This window comes from Hippichthys cyanospilos, chromosome 19, assembly GCF_059441005.1.
Source record: "Hippichthys cyanospilos isolate Australia breed blue-spotted pipefish chromosome 19, RoL_Hcya_1.0, whole genome shotgun sequence".
Lineage (NCBI taxonomy): Eukaryota > Metazoa > Chordata > Actinopteri > Syngnathiformes > Syngnathidae > Hippichthys > Hippichthys cyanospilos.
Window position 1 is genome coordinate 15198481 of NC_142387.1, and position 18889 is coordinate 15217369.

The 18889-nt window shown below is 46.1% G+C and overlaps 2 protein-coding genes across 10 annotated transcripts in view; both read left to right on the forward strand.

Annotated features, from left to right (window-relative positions):
• ralaa (RAS like proto-oncogene Aa) overlaps positions 1 to 5261 on the forward strand; it is a 32281-nt gene extending 27020 nt beyond the window's left edge. For 6 of the 9 annotated variants that reach the window (XR_015868700.1, XR_015868699.1, XR_015868706.1 and 3 more), the window contains one exon: positions 876 to 957. Coding sequence is in view for 3 of the 9 variants with exons in the window: in XM_088441975.1 (XP_088298101.1) it covers positions 953 to 1066; positions 1142 to 1350; positions 2075 to 2249; positions 2336 to 2458 (621 nt within the window). In the remaining 6 variants the exon portion in view is untranslated. Of the gene's footprint in view, positions 1 to 875; positions 1067 to 1141; positions 1351 to 2074; positions 2250 to 2335 lie in introns of those variants that run through there. The other 3 variants (XM_088441975.1, XM_088441974.1, XM_088441976.1) reach the window with 1 other exon arrangement.
• A 672-nt stretch (positions 5262 to 5933) lies between these two features.
• cdk13 (cyclin dependent kinase 13) lies at positions 5934 to 16663 on the forward strand. Its single transcript, XM_088402240.1, is given in 15 exon segments — positions 5934 to 7892; positions 8435 to 9034; positions 9563 to 9721; positions 10343 to 10482; positions 10575 to 10745; positions 11530 to 11719; positions 11794 to 11850; positions 12502 to 12603; positions 12680 to 12757; positions 12903 to 13019; positions 13600 to 13731; positions 13896 to 14095; positions 14479 to 14949; positions 15474 to 16006; positions 16008 to 16663. Coding segments are annotated over 15 exon segments (4191 nt in total). The 5' UTR covers positions 5934 to 6780; the 3' UTR covers positions 16137 to 16663.
• Positions 16664 to 18889: the final 2226 nt, after the last annotated feature.

An 18889-nucleotide genomic window follows, 5' to 3' on the forward strand; every position in this document is an offset into this window, starting at 1 on the left:
CACCTGCTAAATTGCTAATAGGATTGCGAAAAAAATGACATTCCGGATCTTTGACTTTGACGAGCTGCTTTGTCGTATCGGAAAAAAATGAAGGAATGATGTCCTAAAACCCCATTTGTCACTAATAACAATAACTATTTAAAAAAAAATAACAGTTAGGTGTCCAGTTACCTCACTGCATTACGTCATATTATTTCTCGCAGCCATTCATTATATTATTCCCAAACGACCATTCGTCATTTAAAACAATACGTGGGCACTACACTAGTAAAATGTTTTAAAAAACATTCACGTTAACTTCATTGAGGACTGAATTGTCTATAGGTGAATGCCTTTTGCAGGTTTATCCTGACTTGTGTGCACACAAACAAACGCCTCAAACCTTTTGTCGACCGAAAGGGGCAAGGCTATAAAACATCTGTTCAACGGTCTTCCAATAGGACAGGGTTGTCAAACTCGTTTTCGCTTGCGAGTCGCGGAGGAAAATTTACTCACAAGTGGGCCAGACTGATAAAATCATGGTATATATGTACACAACTTTAAAACAACAACGTCAGGTTTATTATTCTTTGGATTTTACTGTCCATAATAGTACAAGGGCAAAGTCATTTCTAATGTAAACCGTTAACAATGCTAGTAATCATAAATCGGTTAGGCTTTTTCATTTATTGAAAAAAATCCGCTCATTTTTCTACTTTACGTGACAAAAATAATCTTGCGGCCCACGGGCCGTATTTTTGACACCCGTGCAGTAGGCCATTCCACCATGATGTCACATTTTTCCCAGGTTTTCTGCTACCTGAAAATATCCTCACAGTACAGTCAGTGGACAAAATGATTAAAGCTAATTGAGTTGCTCTTCCTTTTTGTTTCAGGGATTCAAAGTTTCACTTTTGCGGCTAAATCGGGTGGCCGTCGTTTGACGAATTCAAACCCCTCGCTACGTGGAGCCATGGCAGCCGCTAAACCCAAAGGACAGAATTCTTTAGCCCTCCACAAGGTGATTATGGTGGGCAGCGGCGGCGTGGGCAAGTCGGCCCTCACGCTTCAGTTCATGTACGACGAGGTAAGCGCCCGTGTCGGAGTCACGTGAACGGCGTGCGAATTCCCCCGCGTCATTTGCATTTGCTTCCCGTCGCAGTTCGTGGAAGACTACGAGCCCACCAAAGCGGACAGCTACAGGAAGAAGGTGGTGCTGGACGGCGAGGAGGTGCAGATCGACATCCTGGACACGGCCGGCCAGGAGGACTACGCCGCCATCCGCGACAACTACTTCCGCAGCGGCGAGGGATTCCTCTGCGTCTTCTCCATCACGGAGCTGGAGTCGTTTGCCGCCACCGTTGACTTCAGGTTGGCCGCAATGTCAAATAGTATCATTCGTTTGTTAAAATTGACAATCAGTAATTAATAAGAGTCCAAGTGTAAATGTCAACAAAAATGACATATCAGAATGTATATACAGTTTGTAATTAGAACTTAAGTGATATGGTCCAAAAGTATTTGTTTTTTTCCACTGCAGTCATGCTAGATATGATTGATCTATTAAATAAAAAATCCTCTTTAAAATGATCGGACAACAAAAATTTGTATACTGATTGTAAATCACTTTTAACAAACTAAACATGAAGAGTTATTCATACATTTTACAAAATAAGTAGCCAGTAACTATTTGAAACACGTCTTGTAGGGCCGTGCAATAATTACATTTAAATAGTAATTTTAAAACCATTTGAAAACGATGTGGTTTACGAGACACGTTTAGTTTACACTAATTACTAACCACTTAAATGTGGCCTTTAAGCAAGTTCTACTCAAGGAATGAATAGCTATTTTTTGCACAAGTTATGAAGGTTACGTTAACTCTATTTTAAACGTAGCATATATTATTGTTACCTCGCCCCCACATAAAATTGCATGAGAAATAAGGGCAATTTTCCATTCAAATTTCTCGTCCCTAGTTTTAAAACCTCCACAAGAGGGCACTGTCGCGCGTACCAATACTTTCATCACATCAGCAAAGCAAGGAGAAAGCCCAACTGGTTGTACGGACTTGCCGCTTCCTCCCGTTTGGCAGAGAGCAGATCCTGCGAGTGAAGGAAGACGAGAACGTCCCCTTCCTCCTGGTGGGCAACAAGTCGGACCTGGACGACCGGCGGCAGGTGAACGCCGACGAGGCCAAGGCCCGCGCCGAGCAGTGGGGGGTGTGCTACGTGGAGACCTCGGCCAAAACCCGAGCCAACGTCGACAAGGTCCGCCCCGGAAAACTCCCCCTTTTTTTTTCCCTCTTTGTTGTCATGTAAAAAAAAACACTTCTTTTTTCTTACCCCCCCTTTAGGTGTTCTTTGATTTGATGCGGGAGATCCGCGCGAGGAAGATGGAGGACAGCAAAGAGAAGAACGGCAAGAAGAAAAGTAAAAGCTTGGCCAAGAGAATCCGAGAGAGGTGTTGTATTTTATAGTGGCCAAATAGCAACCACAAAAAGAAAAAAAAAAAAGCCAGAGAGCTGCTTGTGTACATACTATACATTTCTCAGATTTTTTTGATTTGCCCCGCCCCCCGCCTCGTCCCTCTCCCTTGCATCAGGAGGGACTCCATACGCGCTAACTTTTTAACACGCTCACACTCCAAATTGCTCATGTGGACTTTCGCTTCCTTCTCTTGTTAAAATGAAGCGGAAAAAGACTTAAGTGGGCTCCACACATCCGTGGCGTTTTCAAATCATATAAATGCGAGAGACCTGTGATCAAATGTGACCAAAATTGCTGATATAAAGAAATCAGACCTCCCAATTTGGTTGCGCGTAACCCGCTTTCGATCAAGTCGACCAGGGGACGATTTAGAAGAAAACGCATCAAAACCTCACTATGGGAACTTGGAAATGATCCCCCTCAAATTTCAAAGTCCTCCCTGGAAAATGGGAATCATGCTAATGTTTTATTTCCAAACAAAAAACACGTTGAATCCTTCATTTTTTTCCCCTCATGTACTACTACCACGTTTGACACTATCAACCCATATTTACATTGTTTTTTCTCAATTTTGTCTTCTATTATATAGTCCACCTATTTAGCCATTTTCAGCAGTAAAAAAAAAAAAAAATCTTCCTTTTTAAATGATTTTTCACGTCCAAATAATACCTCTTTAAAAAGACTTTTTTTTCCCACTCGTCCGACAGAAAATGACACCTGTGCGCAAGGCTCTCGTAACGACCAATCACGGCTTGCCGCTTGGTCATGTGACATTCGCAAGCTGAGCTGTGGTTGGTCATTACCTTCAGCACATGCGATGTCGTTTATTTTCAGTCAACGGCGAGCGGTAAATCGTCTTTTTAAAAGTAGCAATTGTACATGAAAATGAATGGCCAAATAATTCATTTTTACTTCTTCAAATGGCTGAACGTGTGAAGAATCCTTTCAAATCTTTGTCAAATATGCACTAACGTTCCCACATTTCCTCGCCTGAATCCTCTAAAAGGCACAAAGAATTCACACGTCCTTCCTGGCACATTTCATATAAGTAACGTCTGTCTTTAACATCTTTTTTTTTTATTATCGTTATTATGACTACCTATTATGATATTGTTTTTGTGATCGAGTCATATTTGGTGCTCAAACAGGCCAGTCGAGTCCCACCGCGCTGGCATCAGAAAGGGTGCAACAAAAAATTGCAACCATGCCAGTTTTGGCAAACTTTTTTTTTTTTTATTACTATTTTGCTTTATTTGTTTCTTCTTCTTTGTTTGGTCGGTAAAATGTAATTTTGTCGACAAGCAATTTGATGATTGTTATTTTTTATGTCTATTTAACTCATTCAACCCCCAAATACTTATTTTTACGGCACGTGTTTGATTTAAATAAATAAAATTAAGACCCACGTCTTTGGGTTTGGATGAATTCATACGTTTAAAAATACATTTTGGCACGTGCGGTTGACAAAAAAACGACATCGTCTTTGGTTCCGTCTCGCGTAACGCTGTTAATTAAACGTGAAAAATCGTTTCACATCAAATGAATCATAGACAAAAGTTTACTGCAGAAAATATTGAAATAAATGGACCATCCCTTTAATTGTGCTGACCCAGAGAGCATTTCCAAGTCGTAAAAACAAAGATCACCAAGAGGAACCGAAAAATTGAAGCCGGGAATGCTTTTAAGTTCTGGAATACACATTCCGCATCACTGCCTTAAAAGCAATTTCAATCCCTGTGTTTAATCCAAAAAAAAGTGTGTGACACATTGAAATGAGATGTCACAAAGGAAGAAAAAAAAAGTTCTTCTTTCACCAAAGAAAACTGATAGCTACTATTTGCTCAAGTTTCCATGTTATGAATTAAAGAGAATCTGGAGAGAAAAAAAGTGGGCGGAGCCAAGCTTTTACTGCCTGCACTTGACTTATCTGACCTTGATCTTGCATTATTTATTTATTTTTTTTTTTAGAACCATAAAATTGCCCCTTCACGCCCTTTTGCAAATAACTGAGCCACAGCTATTATTCTGTTAGGTTTTTTTTTCGAAAATAAAAAAATGGATTGCCACTACTGGAGACTATGCAACAAAAACAACAAACTAAAACTGGCATAACTGCGTTTCCCTTTTCAATCCCCCCCCTCTTTTTTTTTTTTTTTTTGCAATCATATCCTAAAAAATGCAAAAGAATGCCCGCGGTCCGTATTTCTTGAAAAGCACACACGGTGGTGAGAGTGATTGAAGCTTTTACGTGTTGAGGTGAAGCCAATAAGTCGCTTAAAACAAAACAAGGCTAGAATGTTTTTCATTTAAGGGCTAACCTCCTGCACCATAAAAAAAGCAAACAAAATGTTTTCACAGTAAAGACTGAACCGCCATCCTCCTCCATTGTCAAAGTGTGCTCTCATTGCTAAAACCACAAAAAAAAATCATAAAAAAAAATAAAATGACCACCGTAGTGCTTGCTGTGGCTTTACAGTCGAATCATCGTTGAAAGGGGGGAACGCAAATACCCGCCGTGAGCCCCCAACTTGATTTCTATTGCAGCTTGCGAAATTCAAAGAAATTGTTTTGCCTTTTTATATTAATGCTATAAAAAAATAAACTATATGGTATATGTCTGTTTTGGTTGCTGGTGGAGGATGTTTGCCATGATTGAAACGCTACCGTCATGTTTACTACAGTATTTTCCTTTTGAGACATAACCACTAACGTAGCTTATACAGTACCTGTGCGTTTGTGTGTGCGCGCGCGTGTGTGTCGTTTGGAAATGGCAAATAAAGGTGATATGACTAATCTTTGTTTATGTTGTGGTTCTGTGTTGGGGGTTAACAAAAGCTCTTTATGATTAATATTGCATTCCTGAAATGTGAAATAAGCAGTTAGATCCACTTGTTAGAGACTCTGTGGCGGCCATTTTGTCACTTGCTGATGCCTGAAAATAACATCGCAGATTCGCGTGTAATAACCAATCACAGCTGACCTGAAGTTTGGTCAGGTGATATCCTAGCAAGCTGAGCCGTGATTGGTCGTTACTGTCCTCGGAGCAATGGTGATGTCATTTTCAGGGGACGGCAAGTGCCAAAATCTAGAGACCAAAATTGGCCATTTTTCCTGGTAAATTCATAATACGCAAACCCAATATTAATCAGGCACCCCAAAAATTTGCTACAAAACTAAAGTTGTTAAATGAGTTTTATACACACACACACTGTACTATTGCTAATGTAACATGTTGAAAGAAATGAACTTTATTTTTGTTTGCAAATATTGTAAGAAGAAAGTTCGTGAATGGAGCACTACGCTGTTAAAAAAAAAAAAAAAGCAGAATTGAGTTGACTTCCATATGTAAATTGGAGTGTTGGGGATCAGGGGTTCCCTCGGCGATGGCGTCACAGGGCTCGTCGTTACGCTTTCGCCTGTGATTGGCTGACGCCGGCGAACGAGGCCTGTAGTTTGAAAGCTCGTCTGGGGCCCAAGAAGTGTTAAGTAGCACTAGCTTCACGCCGCCAACTAACTTAACGCCGATTAGGAACTTAATTCAAATCGAGCCGTCCGCTCGCTTTGGCTCCCCGACAGCAACGCGTGACGCCTTCAGGGACGATGACGCCTTGAGCGGGAGTGAGCCACTCGGCGGATTACACGAAGGAGGAAGCGGCTTTTTGAAGGCTTTTTACAGGCTGGAAGTCCACGCCGAGGACGGAGAGAGAGACAAGAAAGCTTCCCGGCCGGCTAGCGGCTAACTCGGCTAGCTCGCGTGCCGCTCCACTTCCTTGTTGCGCCTCGCCAGTCGCAAACGGGAGACTGACAAGTTTGATATTTTACTTTTAACGTTCACCCGTGAATGGAAAGACCCGAATGCACCGGCCGCGGCGGTTTCGCGGAAACGGAGCTTTAAATCCGGACGGGCTTTGGGCCTGTACTTTTTGTCCACGAATGCGATGTGTCGTCCGGTACCTTTAGCCGCCGGAGGCTAACCTAGCTTCCATTGATTTAGCATTTGCTAGTGAAATCGTAATAATGCACATCGTCAAACGCGTTTGTTTACTCGCGTACTTGTAGCTAAATGTCTTATATGTGTGTTAAAGGTTGTGAACGATTTGAGGAGTAACCAGGCCGGGGTGTTAAACACAAGTTAGCTCTGTGATGCTAACGTTAAGCTGCTGGTTTTAGCTAGCTAGAGCATTCCAAGCGCGAGGTATGACGCTAGCTAGTCCGATGTTATGATGTTCCGGTCCACAAACAGGAGAATAGTATAGGAGTGTATAAAGGTTATTTCTCAGTGGGGGAGGCGTAAGTGCAACCGCGTGGCTAAATGCCGAACTCGGATGTACTTCGGGATGGCCGCGGCCGGAGTCCCTCCGCGCAGAGGAACGCTAACAGGCAGGACAGGCGTAACGCGAGCAAGCCGGGAAGCAGTGCTGTTCAGCGGGACAGACACAGAGACAAGAGACGCTCCTCGGCTTCCCGCCGGAAGAAACGCAGGCAGGCCAAGGACAGGGACTTGTGGCACGCCGGTGCAACGGAAGCTACTGTCAATGACCGATGTGGCACTTTTGGGAAGGAAGCTGAACTTCAGACGCTGGTGGAGTACGACGACGTGAGCTCCCAGTCCGAGCGCTTCTCTGGGAGCCCCTCGCCCAAGTTGGACCACCCCGCGGATCGGTTCCCCTCGGATCGATTAACCGACTTCGGGGAGTACAACGGCCCCGTTAGAGACCGCGGGGATGTCTTCCTCATCAAGGACGAGCTCGCCAGAGGCTCAGAGGAAAGGAGAAAGCCGGCTGCCAAGGACCCCGCTCATAAGAAGGAGCGTCCCAATCGCGAGAGGAACTCCAAAGTTCGTGGCGGGCTCAGTCCGAGCGGCTCCAAGAACCACCGAGATGCGCCGAAGACCGACAAAAACGGCAAGAGGGCGTCCGCCGCTCAGCCGTCGCAGTCCGCGGACAAACGGGACTCCAAACGGCAAAGGAGTAAAACGAGAGCCGATAAAGAACCGCCGTCTGCGTACAGAGACGTTCCTCCTCAGGCGTATCGAGATGAAGAGCCTCGGGCCTACAGGAGAAGCCCGGGATTCAAAGCCGAAAGTCCCTATGGGACGTCCTACCCTTATAGCTACCAGTCCCCGTCCGGTTACAACCAGATGATATCGAGACGAAGTCCCAATTACCCGAGCAAAAGATCCTCTCCCACGTCTAACTACTACGGCCGAGACTTCGACTCGTACGGCGCTTCCAAGTCGCCCGGCTCGTATTCGACCAGCAAGAGGAAGCGGTCCCCTACCAGTCCGGCCAACTGGCGCAGATCCCCCAGTTACAACCGACATAGTCCGTACGAGCAGGGGGAGTTTGTCGCCAGTCCGTACGTCGGCCGGCGGAGGTCTCGAAGTCCCTACAGGAAGTCCCACAGCCCGAGTCCGGATGTCAGGTCGGATGCAATGCTTAACTTTTATTTTCATGAAAACGTTCACGCCCAGAAGCCAAAAAATGGCGACCAACCAATACATTTTTGTAAGACCTAGCTTTGGCCTAAGAGCAAAAATACTGAAATATTAAAAAAGAATTAAGACAAAAGGGGAAAAAAAATCGTAAAAAAAGGTCTCATGTCACCACTGAAAGGTAAGCAGGCCTGCATTTCTCAGCAAAAAAAAAAAACCCTTCGAGGAGGAACAAAATGTCGGTGGTGGTTAACTTGCCAATCCAACTTCAAAAATTCCCATCTGAGCGAGAGACGGCTTTGCCAAAAAAGCAAAAGTATGTTAACGTTTCAAATGAAACCGGTTGAACGAATAACAGTTCTACTAAACCGCATTAATGTTTGCCCTAATCTGATGGATTTTTTTGAGGCAGGTGCAAAATAAAATTCCAATCGCGGCATCGTTTAATATATGACCATAACTTTTTCCATTGCAGGTTTATGTTGCTAAAGTTTAAGTTGCAGGTGTTAAAGCCGCCCACGTTTGTTTCCAGGCGAGCGGCGAGGTCCCGCAGCCGCAGCCCGTATTCTTCGACCAGGCGTTCTCGCTCGCGCAGCCGCCACCGCCACTCTCGATCCCGCAGCCGGCCCACCAGCCTGTCGCCCGGAACGCTCACCTTCAAGAGCAGCCTGGCGGCCGAGCTCAGTAAGCAGAAGAAGGCCAAAGCCGCCGAGGCCGCCGCCAAAGCCAAAAGCGCCGGCAAAGCCGCCACGCCCACCAAGGCGGCCGCCGCCGTTTCCACGCCCGCCAAGGCGGCGGCCGTCGCCCCTCACCAGCCCGGTCCCAAGACCAACCACGCCCCCAGGAAGCTCCGCCCGCCCTCTCCGCCCGCGCCCCCAACGGCGGAGAAAGGACCTCGCACGCCCACGTCCGGCCAGCCGCAGTCGCCCTCCGACCGCTCTTCCAAGAGGAGCGCGGAGCAAGCCGCCGGCCGAGACAAAGACGCAAAGGCCAAAGATGACTCCAAGAGGAAAACGGCCGCGGCGAGCGCGCCCAACAAAGATAAGGAACGAGCGGGCGGGACCTTCCTCTCTGCTGTCCCGACCTTGTCGCTTCCACTCAGTGTTCTTGAGCAAATGGAGAAAGGAGACAGGTAAAGAAAAAAAAAAAAGCTGCCATGTGGAAACCGTATGAGAAACGCTTTACATTTGTCTACCATGTTTTTCGCAGTCATAACAATCATACATTTACAGTATATACAATCATATACTGTATATAGATCAAATTTACACGACACTTTTGTACAATATGTTATTCAATTTATGCATAATTTTTGTATTTTTAATAGTATTTCATAGTTGTTCCATGAATTGACATCTTGAACAGAATCCGCTGGATTGTCTCCTGGTGGCCAGTGCAGGGAAAAAAAACGCAGATACACCACACTGGGCTATATGCCACAGGGCTCAAATCATAAGAAAAAAGTTGGGACTTGTAGTCCGAAAAATCTGGAAAAAGTGGCAACTAAAACAAATCAAATACACTGTAAGCCATTTAATTTTATGAGTCGTGTCGTCACAGTTTAAAACGATTACAATGATACATATTTTTAAGTAGGGCTTAAATGACAGCCTCCAGAGTTAGTTCTCTTTATGCAACGACATTGTTTCCCTCCATTCAGCGTGAAGGACACGGTTATGACGGCCAAGAAGAAAGCCGACCGAAAAGGGCGCCCGCTCCTCGCCGAGCTGCCGCTCCCGCCACTTCTTTCCAGCCGCACGTCCTCCCCGCAAAGCCCGGCCGACGACAAAAAGGCCCAAACGCTGCGGCGAAGGCCCAAGTAAGTAGCGCCTGGTTTTCGTCGTTGAACAGACGTGCATTTTTTACTAAATGTATTCTTACTTACAAAAATTACCGTTACGGGAGGACTTCAGTTGGCTGTTAGCCGCCAGCGCCCGTTGCAGCTAGCAGCGGCTCGTGTTAGCTGAAAAGAAGCGAGCAAACCGAACCAACGTTCGAGTCCATACTTGTTCACGTGCGGGAATATTCATAAAATGGAGAGGTTTGTATAAAAGTTATGATGCCAGCTGATTCAATTAAGAGCGCACCGGTTAGTGAAGACGGAACGTTATTCCACTTGACTTGTTTATTAATTGCGGTCTTTTGGCACACAATCGTAAACTTGGTGGAACTGGATGCTGCACAACTTTGCAACTGATACAACAAACTCGAGCTGTAGTGCAAGGAGAAGGAAAAGATCTGCTTCGAGTGCGATCGCCGTACACTGGTGCTGCGTTCGCTGACTGCATACAATGTGGGAAATCTGACAGTCACTTCACTCACAACAAATATATAACTTATGGATTTAAACACAAGAAAATATGAATAGTTTAGGAAAATGAGGTTTATACGGGAACATACTTTTTTTTTTTTCTTGAAAATGTTTCCTCGTTGTTCCCAGAATGTGCGGCCCGCGATACGGTGAGATTAAAGAGACGGAGATCGACTGGGGGAAACGCTGCGTGGACAAATTCGAGATCATCGGGATTACGGGAGAAGGCACCTACGGCCAGGTGTACAAAGCCAAAGATAAAGACACAGGTGGGAAATGCTCATTCCAAAAAAAAAAAAAACCCAAAAAACTCTTTTTGTCAAGCTGTTCTTCAAAATCAGTGTGGCGGTCTTGTCCTCAGGGGAGATGGTGGCTTTGAAGAAGGTCCGACTGGACAACGAGAAGGAAGGCTTCCCCATCACGGCCATCCGAGAGATCAAAATTTTGCGGCAGCTCAACCACAAGAGCATCATCAACATGAAGGAGATTGTCACCGACAAGGAAGACGCGCTGGACTTTAAAAACGATAAAGGTATGAAAATAGTTTTTTAAAACGCCTTCAAATCCGAATTTTTTCAACCCAAACATGTTAAAGCATTCCTCGGCGACTCTTTTCAATATCAAGAAACGGGAGACGGTTACGTCCCTAAGCATTCAGCGTGACAAAGCAAAACAGAATTAAACGTCATGTTTAATTATCAAAACGTGCAAACAAACTATTTACTTTTGAGAATGACAATCTGCTAACTTAACGCTAACTGCCAAACGGCAAAGACAAGTCTGCGGAAGGATCGAACTTTGCATATTTAACCACCAAAATGTTCAAACTCCGCATTTAATTTTACCAAATGAAAATCTGCTAGCTTGATGCCAACAATGCTAAATGCCAAAAACAGGCTAATGACGGCTTCAACTCCAACACGTTCAAACCGACCATTTCGTTTCGTTAGATGAAAGTCTGCTAGCTCAATGCTCGCGCAGGCAAACGGCAAAGATGAAAGTCTGCTAGCTTAATGCTCGCACAGGCAAACGGCAAAGACGGGCTAATGGAGATAGACGTTCTTTGTCATTTTCAAATCGTCAAAACAGCTGCAACTTAACACACGTGGACTAGCGACGCATGCAGACTTAGCGTAACAGCACAATTTCCAATGACATACTTAAAAATCCTCAAGCAAAACTTCTGGTATCATTTTTCTAAAAGTTCTTCACTTTCTACGAATGTTTTACGATGTGAAACGCCATAGACAGGCTAAAGGAAATTCGCATAGATGCCACGGTACTTCTAAGCCGCCTCTTTTTTTCCCACCTTGTAGGTGCTTTCTATTTGGTTTTTGAGTACATGGACCACGACCTGATGGGCTTGCTGGAGTCGGGCCTGGTGCACTTCAACGAGAGCCACATCAAGTCGTTCATGCGGCAGCTGCTGGAAGGGCTGGACTACTGCCACAAGAAGAACTTCCTGCACCGCGACATCAAGTGCTCCAACATCCTGCTCAACAACAAGTGAGGCCGCGCCGTATACGAAACCTCTTTTCTAAGGAACCATTTTCTCGATGACGTTTTTCCTCTTCTATCAGGGGAAAAATCAAACTGGCGGATTTTGGTCTCGCCCGGTTGTACAATTCTGAAGAGAGGTAAGTCCATATTTGCTGCTCCCAGTTTATATATGAGATCAAAATTTCTTTCTTTTTTTAAACCAGTTTTTGCTGCACGTTTTTCATCGGTCAACGAATTCAAAACATCCCAAGTTCAGCGGGAGATATTTTCCACTTCACCAGAATCTTATTATTTTTACGACATGCACGACCAGTCAAAAATGTGGAATTATCCCCCCCCCAAAAAATTGAAAATAAATCATAACAGCAACACATAAGGAATATTTTCCCAAATTGGGTTCCTTTTGCCAGGATGACAATTTTCCACATCAACTTTACGGTGTGAATGATGCTATGACCTGGAAGTACATTCGGTTCGCAACTCTGCCTTAAAACTTTAAAACCCTTTAAAACTCAACAGAAAAAATGATCCTTGTAGAAGGTCTTGTATAAATGTAACCCTTCAAAGTGGGCATCTTTTGCCAGGATGACAGCTTGACATTTTCTCAGTCAGCTTTACGATGTGGATGCTGCTATTCGAGCTTGAAAGACTCTCAGGTCGCAGCTGTCCGTTGTCTACATCAAAGAGCTGGAATTTCTCTTCACACCCTGCATTTCGATGCGATGAATCCGTTTCATCTTCAGCTCACAATTGTTTTCACCCGTCGGTTGTTTTGGTCCGATTCGCAGCCGGCCGTACACCAACAAAGTCATCACGCTGTGGTACCGCCCGCCGGAGCTCCTGCTGGGCGAAGAGCGCTACACGCCGGCCATCGACGTGTGGAGCTGCGGGTGAGAAGGGCGAAGAAGACGACGTTTGGTCGTTTGGAAAAAAACGGTTTTGAAAAAAATCCGCCTCCGTTCACAGATGCATCCTGGGTGAATTGTTCACAAAGAAACCCATCTTTCAAGCCAATCAGGAACTGGCCCAGTTGGAGCTGATCAGGTACAAGAAGGATTATCGCGCGTTGCCTTTTTAAAGGAGCTGTCTTCAAGACAAGAGAATGGTGCTAACAATACAAAACGCCATAGACGGGCTAAGGGAAATGAGCGACGCTCTCCGCTTATTTGGGCGCTTCGATGTCTTCCAGTCGGATCTGCGGTAGTCCGTGTCCCGCCGTGTGGCCGGACGTCATCAAGCTCCCTTTCTTCAACACCATGAAACCAAAGAAGCAGTACAGGCGACGACTTCGCGAGGAATTTGCCTTGTGAGCTTGCCCTCTCTTATGTTTCTTTCTTTTTGGTACGTCCAAAAATTGGCATTGAATACTTTTTAAAGTGGCTTTGTAAGCCATGTCGAATGCATTTTTAACCCGTGTGTCCGGCGATTTTTTTTAATTATTATTTTTATTTTATTTTTTTTATTTTTACTAGCCCGGCCTGATTAACTGACTTTGAAAGGGTCATAACATCGTCAAATACATGTATATATTCACTTTTAACCCCTCAAAATGTTCAGTGGCATCAGGCCTATCCATACAATTTTTTTTTTTCTTGGTACGACAAAAACCCAATATCATTTAGGAAATGGAAATAGGAATATTTATTTTGTCTTAATTAGAGCATTATGACTTTCGACGACTTACATCCAGGCTAAGCCAATCAGCCGAGTCGGGGAAAGACTTGCAAATGTCGTAAATTGGCGCCACTCTGCGGTTTTGGGGTGTCAACAAATGTTATTGCTCCCTCTGCTGTTGAAAGGATTAATGCAACGGGGGAAACGCATGATAAAAATCAGGTGTCGCGCTAGTTGTAACGAATCATTTTGTTTTCGCGTGTGCGGTCCAGCATCCCTCCGACGGCCCTGGACCTGTTTGACCACATGCTGAACCTGGACCCCAGCAGGCGCTGCACGAGCGAGCAGGCCCTGGGCTGCGAGTTTCTCAAAGACGTGGACCCGGACAAAATGCCCCCGCCAGAGTATGTGGTCGTTCCTACATTTTAGCGGCGTAGCTCGGCGGCCTCTTTTGCGTTTCCGTTCCCCGCGCGACCGAAGGACGGGAGAGAGATCGCGACCGTTTGAATACGATGTGATTTTATGCCCCCTTCTGGAGTTTTGAAAGCGTCCGCTTGAATGTGCGCAGCCTTCCGCTGTGGCAAGACTGTCACGAGCTGTGGAGCAAGAAGCGCCGGCGGCAGAAGCAGATGCCCGAGGAGCTGGCCGGGCCCCCCAAGGCGCCGCGCAAGGAGCTCGGCCCCGACGACAGTCGCAGCAATACCCCGCAGGGCTTCCCGGCTTCGGCCGGCATCAAAGCCCCGAGCGCCGCCGCTTCTTCCTTACTGGGTCAGTGCAGGAATCCTTCGTTGCTCTTTTTTTTTTACCCAATCCGGCTGAATAGCAAGTTTGAACAAAAAACCTCTCGGATTAGGGCCCGGATGATGTCGGCCTTTGGAGCGCGGGCCCCAAGTTGCGGCCGTTATGTTAACTATGGGTTTAAACTTGTTGCATACGCTATCCTTGTTTATCCATGTAATTTGTTGCCATGCAAAACAAAGACAAGCTTAATTCTGATAAGCCGTGGAAGGAAGCGGCCTGGATGTGACGGCCACAGTCACGGTTGCTTTAAGAAAAAACAACACATAAGACTCTTGCAAATGACATCACGCGATGCAGATCGCGGTCGCCGGCCGCCTCGGGCTCACCCGCTGTTGTTGTCGGTACCGCAGACCCGAAAGGTCCCAACTCCCAGCTGACCCAAGAGCAACTGGCCGTCCTGCTGAACCTGCTGGGCCCGCCCAACAGCGCCGCCGCCGCTTCCACCAACGCGGCCCAGTTCTTCCAGGCCGCCGGCCCCAAGGTCAACCAGGAGACGGCGCAGCAGCTCCCCAAGGTCCCGCCGGCCCCCGAGGCGGCCGAGCCCCCCGCCCAGGCCCCGCCCGCCAAGCCCCCGCAGGCCGCCGCCCCTCCGGCCGGCGTGCCCCGCACCCCGCCGATGCCCAAGCCGCCGTCCCCTCCGCCCGAGGGGGACGCGGCCGCCGCCACCCAGACGGCCGTCACCATGCTGCTGGCCCAGCTGCTGCAAGCCCAGAGGCAGGAACCCGCCGACGGCGGGGACGGGAAGGATGCCGCCGCCGCGGGAGCGCCCCCGCTTCCTCCCGACGCCAAACAACCGCCGCCGGCCAGCCCCGTCTCGCCCGGTAAGTTTTATACATCGCGTGCTCAATCAAGGTTCGGGTAACAACGGATGCCCTCTTTTTTGGCTTTGGTCATGTGACGTTCGCAAGCTCGACCGTGATTGGTTGTTACCAGAAGCTTGCGCATGTGATGTCATTCTTCAGCTGACGGCAAGTGGGGGAAATTGCTTTTAAAGAGAATTGCACATGATAAATCACCGAGTGATTATATAAAACTTTTTACCAATGGCTAAGGATGTTTAGCGTCACATCTAGTATCAGTGGCTGGTATCAGCAGCCTCCACAAGTATCCAACAGCTAGAAAATATCAGCTCGATACAGCGGGACAGATCACCAAGTAATTAAACTTTTTACGAATAAAAATAGCTAAATATGTTTGCCATTACCTCAAGTATCAGTGACTGGTATCAGCAGCTTCCATAAGTATCCCAAACTTTTCCCATCCCCCGTTTTCAAACGTGGTTCTGTCGGGGATTTCCGTGAGCCTTTGGAAAATGAGCAATTTTTGGGTGGTTTTTGTCCGCCAGCGCTCGACATGGCCAAGGTCCCCATCCTGCCCCCGGACCAGAGACCGCCCGAGCCCCCGGAGCCGCCCCCGCACGCCGACCTGGACTACCGGCGGCCGCCGCCCGAGCCCAAACCCGGCCACGCCCCGCCCATCGCGTCGGCCGGCGGAGGCGACGGCGGCGCCCGCCCCCCCGAGCCCGACTACCCGCCCCTCCCCACGGCGGAGGGACCCGGCTACGGCGGCGACTTCAGCCACCCGTTGCCGCCGCCCCCCTTCACGCCGACGGGCTTCGGGGACAGCTTCATGGGTCACATGCTGGGCGCCGGATTAGCGCCTCACTCTCTGAGAGAAGTGTTTAGCGGGCCGGTCCAGCCGGCGTCGCTGGAGCCCTTCCCCCCGCCCGCGCCCCCCGCCGCCGCCGCCGGGCCCCCGGGGATGGTGTTCGCCGGGGACAAGGACCACCGCTTTGAATACAGCCCCCTGCCGGTGGAGGGCCAGCCCCCCGCCGCCCTCCACATGTACAACCACGCTCTGGCCCGCAAGGACGGCGCCCCCCCCCCACCCGCCGCCGCCCATCCCGGCGCCGGGCCACGGGGCTTGGGCCTCGCCCTCCTCCCAGGTGCCGCTCGGCTTCGTGCCGCACATGGGCTCCGCCGTTCGAGGGCGGGGCCTGCCCTTCTAAACTAACGTCAGAACTCGCCGCAGGGAGCGTTTCTCAGACCATTCTTTGATTTTGATTTGATTTTTTTTTTGTGTGTGTGTAATTTGTTCCACAAGTGTTACGAATTAAACATTTTTGGAGGGAGTGTACCATGTTTTCACATTGTGGTACATTGTTTTCCTCCCCGTGATTGCGACCTCTTATACAGTTCTACTTGCACTACTGACTCAAGTAGGCGATAAACACTTAGGAGCACAAGAACAACGCGTCATGTGACCCCATTTCCTGTGCTCTTTTTGTTTCTTTTTTTAATTTACAAAAAAGCTTCTGGACTGCTCACACACGGATGCGCAATTATGATCCCCGACGGAGACTGGACACAATGTAAAATGCTCACACAAAAAAAGGACTCAAGGTGTTTCTCTTTGTTTTGTATTAAAAAAAAAATGTCGACCACAGCCCTTTTCCTTTTGGCAAGTGTTTATTATTAAAGAAATGCCACTGTTCTATAAATGGTCCTTTCAGTTCCTATAAAGATTATTTTTCAATGTCTTTTTCTGCTGTCTGTGACTGTGATCTAGGCAACCACTGGATGGCGCCATTTTGTAAAAAATAGTATTAATGGCGTTTGTGCCATTGATTACATTGAAAACTACCCACAGCAATGGATTATTTGAGTGTCTTTTTAATGGCTTTTTACTTACAAAATACGGTTGTTACTTTGTTTATCTCCGGGGACGGTGACGTGATTGTGCGAAGAAAATAGACCAAAAAAAAAAAGCTCAAAGGCAAGATGGAGATTTTTGATGGTAGGAAGCATGACCATGACAAAAATGATTTGGGGAAAAGCAAAATATTTTCTATCCCTGGCCTTTTTTGAGATTTTTTTTATTTAGTCTGCCACTAGAATGACTCAAGCATAATTATCAATGCTCAGCCGTAATGAAATACAAGAACAGGATGCAACCGTCTTGGTTGTGTGATGTATAAATAGCGGATTTATCAAGGAAAAATAATATATAACGGTGTAAAGAAATTACAGGATCAAACGCGTCATGAAACAAAGTAAAAATATGCTATTAATCGTCAAAAGAAATTAACAACGTAAAAAAAAACAGGTAACCAAAACAAACTAGTAACACAAACGTAGCTAATATTACATTGGCAAACTTTGGTTAAATTTAAAGTTTTGTGCAAGGGTTATTGTCGCTTATTTGTTATTCAGTTCGTCTTTTGCGTTGCTTCTTGTGCATGCCAAACCGCAAGGGGGCAGTGTAAAAAAATCCATTTGCAAGTCACGAAGAAAAAATGCTAACTTTCTTAGCATGACTGGTTGAGCTCATTTTTAGCTTTTGTGTTGATAGTAGTTCAGTGTTAACACCAGATTCAAGAAGAAAGTTAAATATGTCTAACAGTACACGATAGTCAATATTGTAAAAATACATTAGGCAATTTATTAACAGAAAACGGATCAAGATAGTGTCTTGTAATTCCACCATAAAGTCGCAAGGGGACAGTGCATCGCCTTTTTAACGTCACACTCATTAATCTCCTGCCACAGGTGTCAGGTGCGTTTTGTTTTAGTTCACATCGAGGGAAATATGGATACTTTTTCTAACTTTTTGGCGATTTAAAAAACTCCTTGTTGGGTGTGTATTTCTCGCTTCCTCTCAAACAGACGGAACGAGTTGCAAATATTTACCTGGAGGACCGACAATAAGGTAAATATTCCATGTCACTTTCAAACGAACGCGAGGTTGACTTTAATTAGTTTTGTTCGATTTAAATGTGGTAAACTAATTCACAAAACATTTCACGCAAAATCTTGCTAAAGCATGATGTAGTTTTGGTCACAGGATGATCAAAATTCTGAAAACACTCGCCAAATGGTTAACATTATGACCGTAACCGAAGTACAAAATGACCGAATACATTACGCTTTCAAACTCAACTATTTGCTGTTTTTTTTCCCCTGTGTTTGTTAACATGTTGTGGCATCTTGATGCCAAGGAGTTGAAGACATCAATTTTTGACATAATAGTGCTTTCCTGCCATTTTGTGACGTTTATGGGTATTTGTCAATTATTAACACTCAAAGTGAGTTACTTTGTATATATTTACTGAAGCTGTCAAAATTAATCAGTTAATCGACGATTGATTGATCATGTTGGTCGACAACTATTTAAAATTTTGAGTACACTGTCAAAGTCCTCATCAGTTTTTTTAATCATGTGGAAAAAAAAAAAGTTTTCTAATACACTTGCAAATAACGTTTTTATCCGATTAATCAACACGATACACAATTACAAATGTATTCATCGGACTGCAGTCAATTTTGGAGATCTCATTAGTCCGCCATCTTGTTTCTGCTGTTGAAAGGGAAGCTCGTAAAATAAGAGTTAAGGGCGATTAATCGGGAGATTGAAAGCGGCGCCTATGAATTAACCTTTTCTCCGGCGTAACAGTTAGTGACCCACAATGCATCAGTCATGATGCCCGGGGGCCTCGCAAGCGGTGAGTCAGGCAGCGCAGCTAATGGATGTCAATCGTCACCCCCGCTATGGATTTTTGTTTTCATTTATTTACGCTTTGTTTCGGTTTCACAAATCGCCACCGGGGCTCGGCTGTGCTAATTAAAGTCAAATTCCGCAAGTGTGCGCGTTGGATTCAGGCTGTTTTATCTCGTCGCTTCATACATTTAATGTTGTTTTTTTCGTGCGGAATAGTTTTTTACTATACGGTAATGTAATAATGCCAATAGTTCATCAAAATGA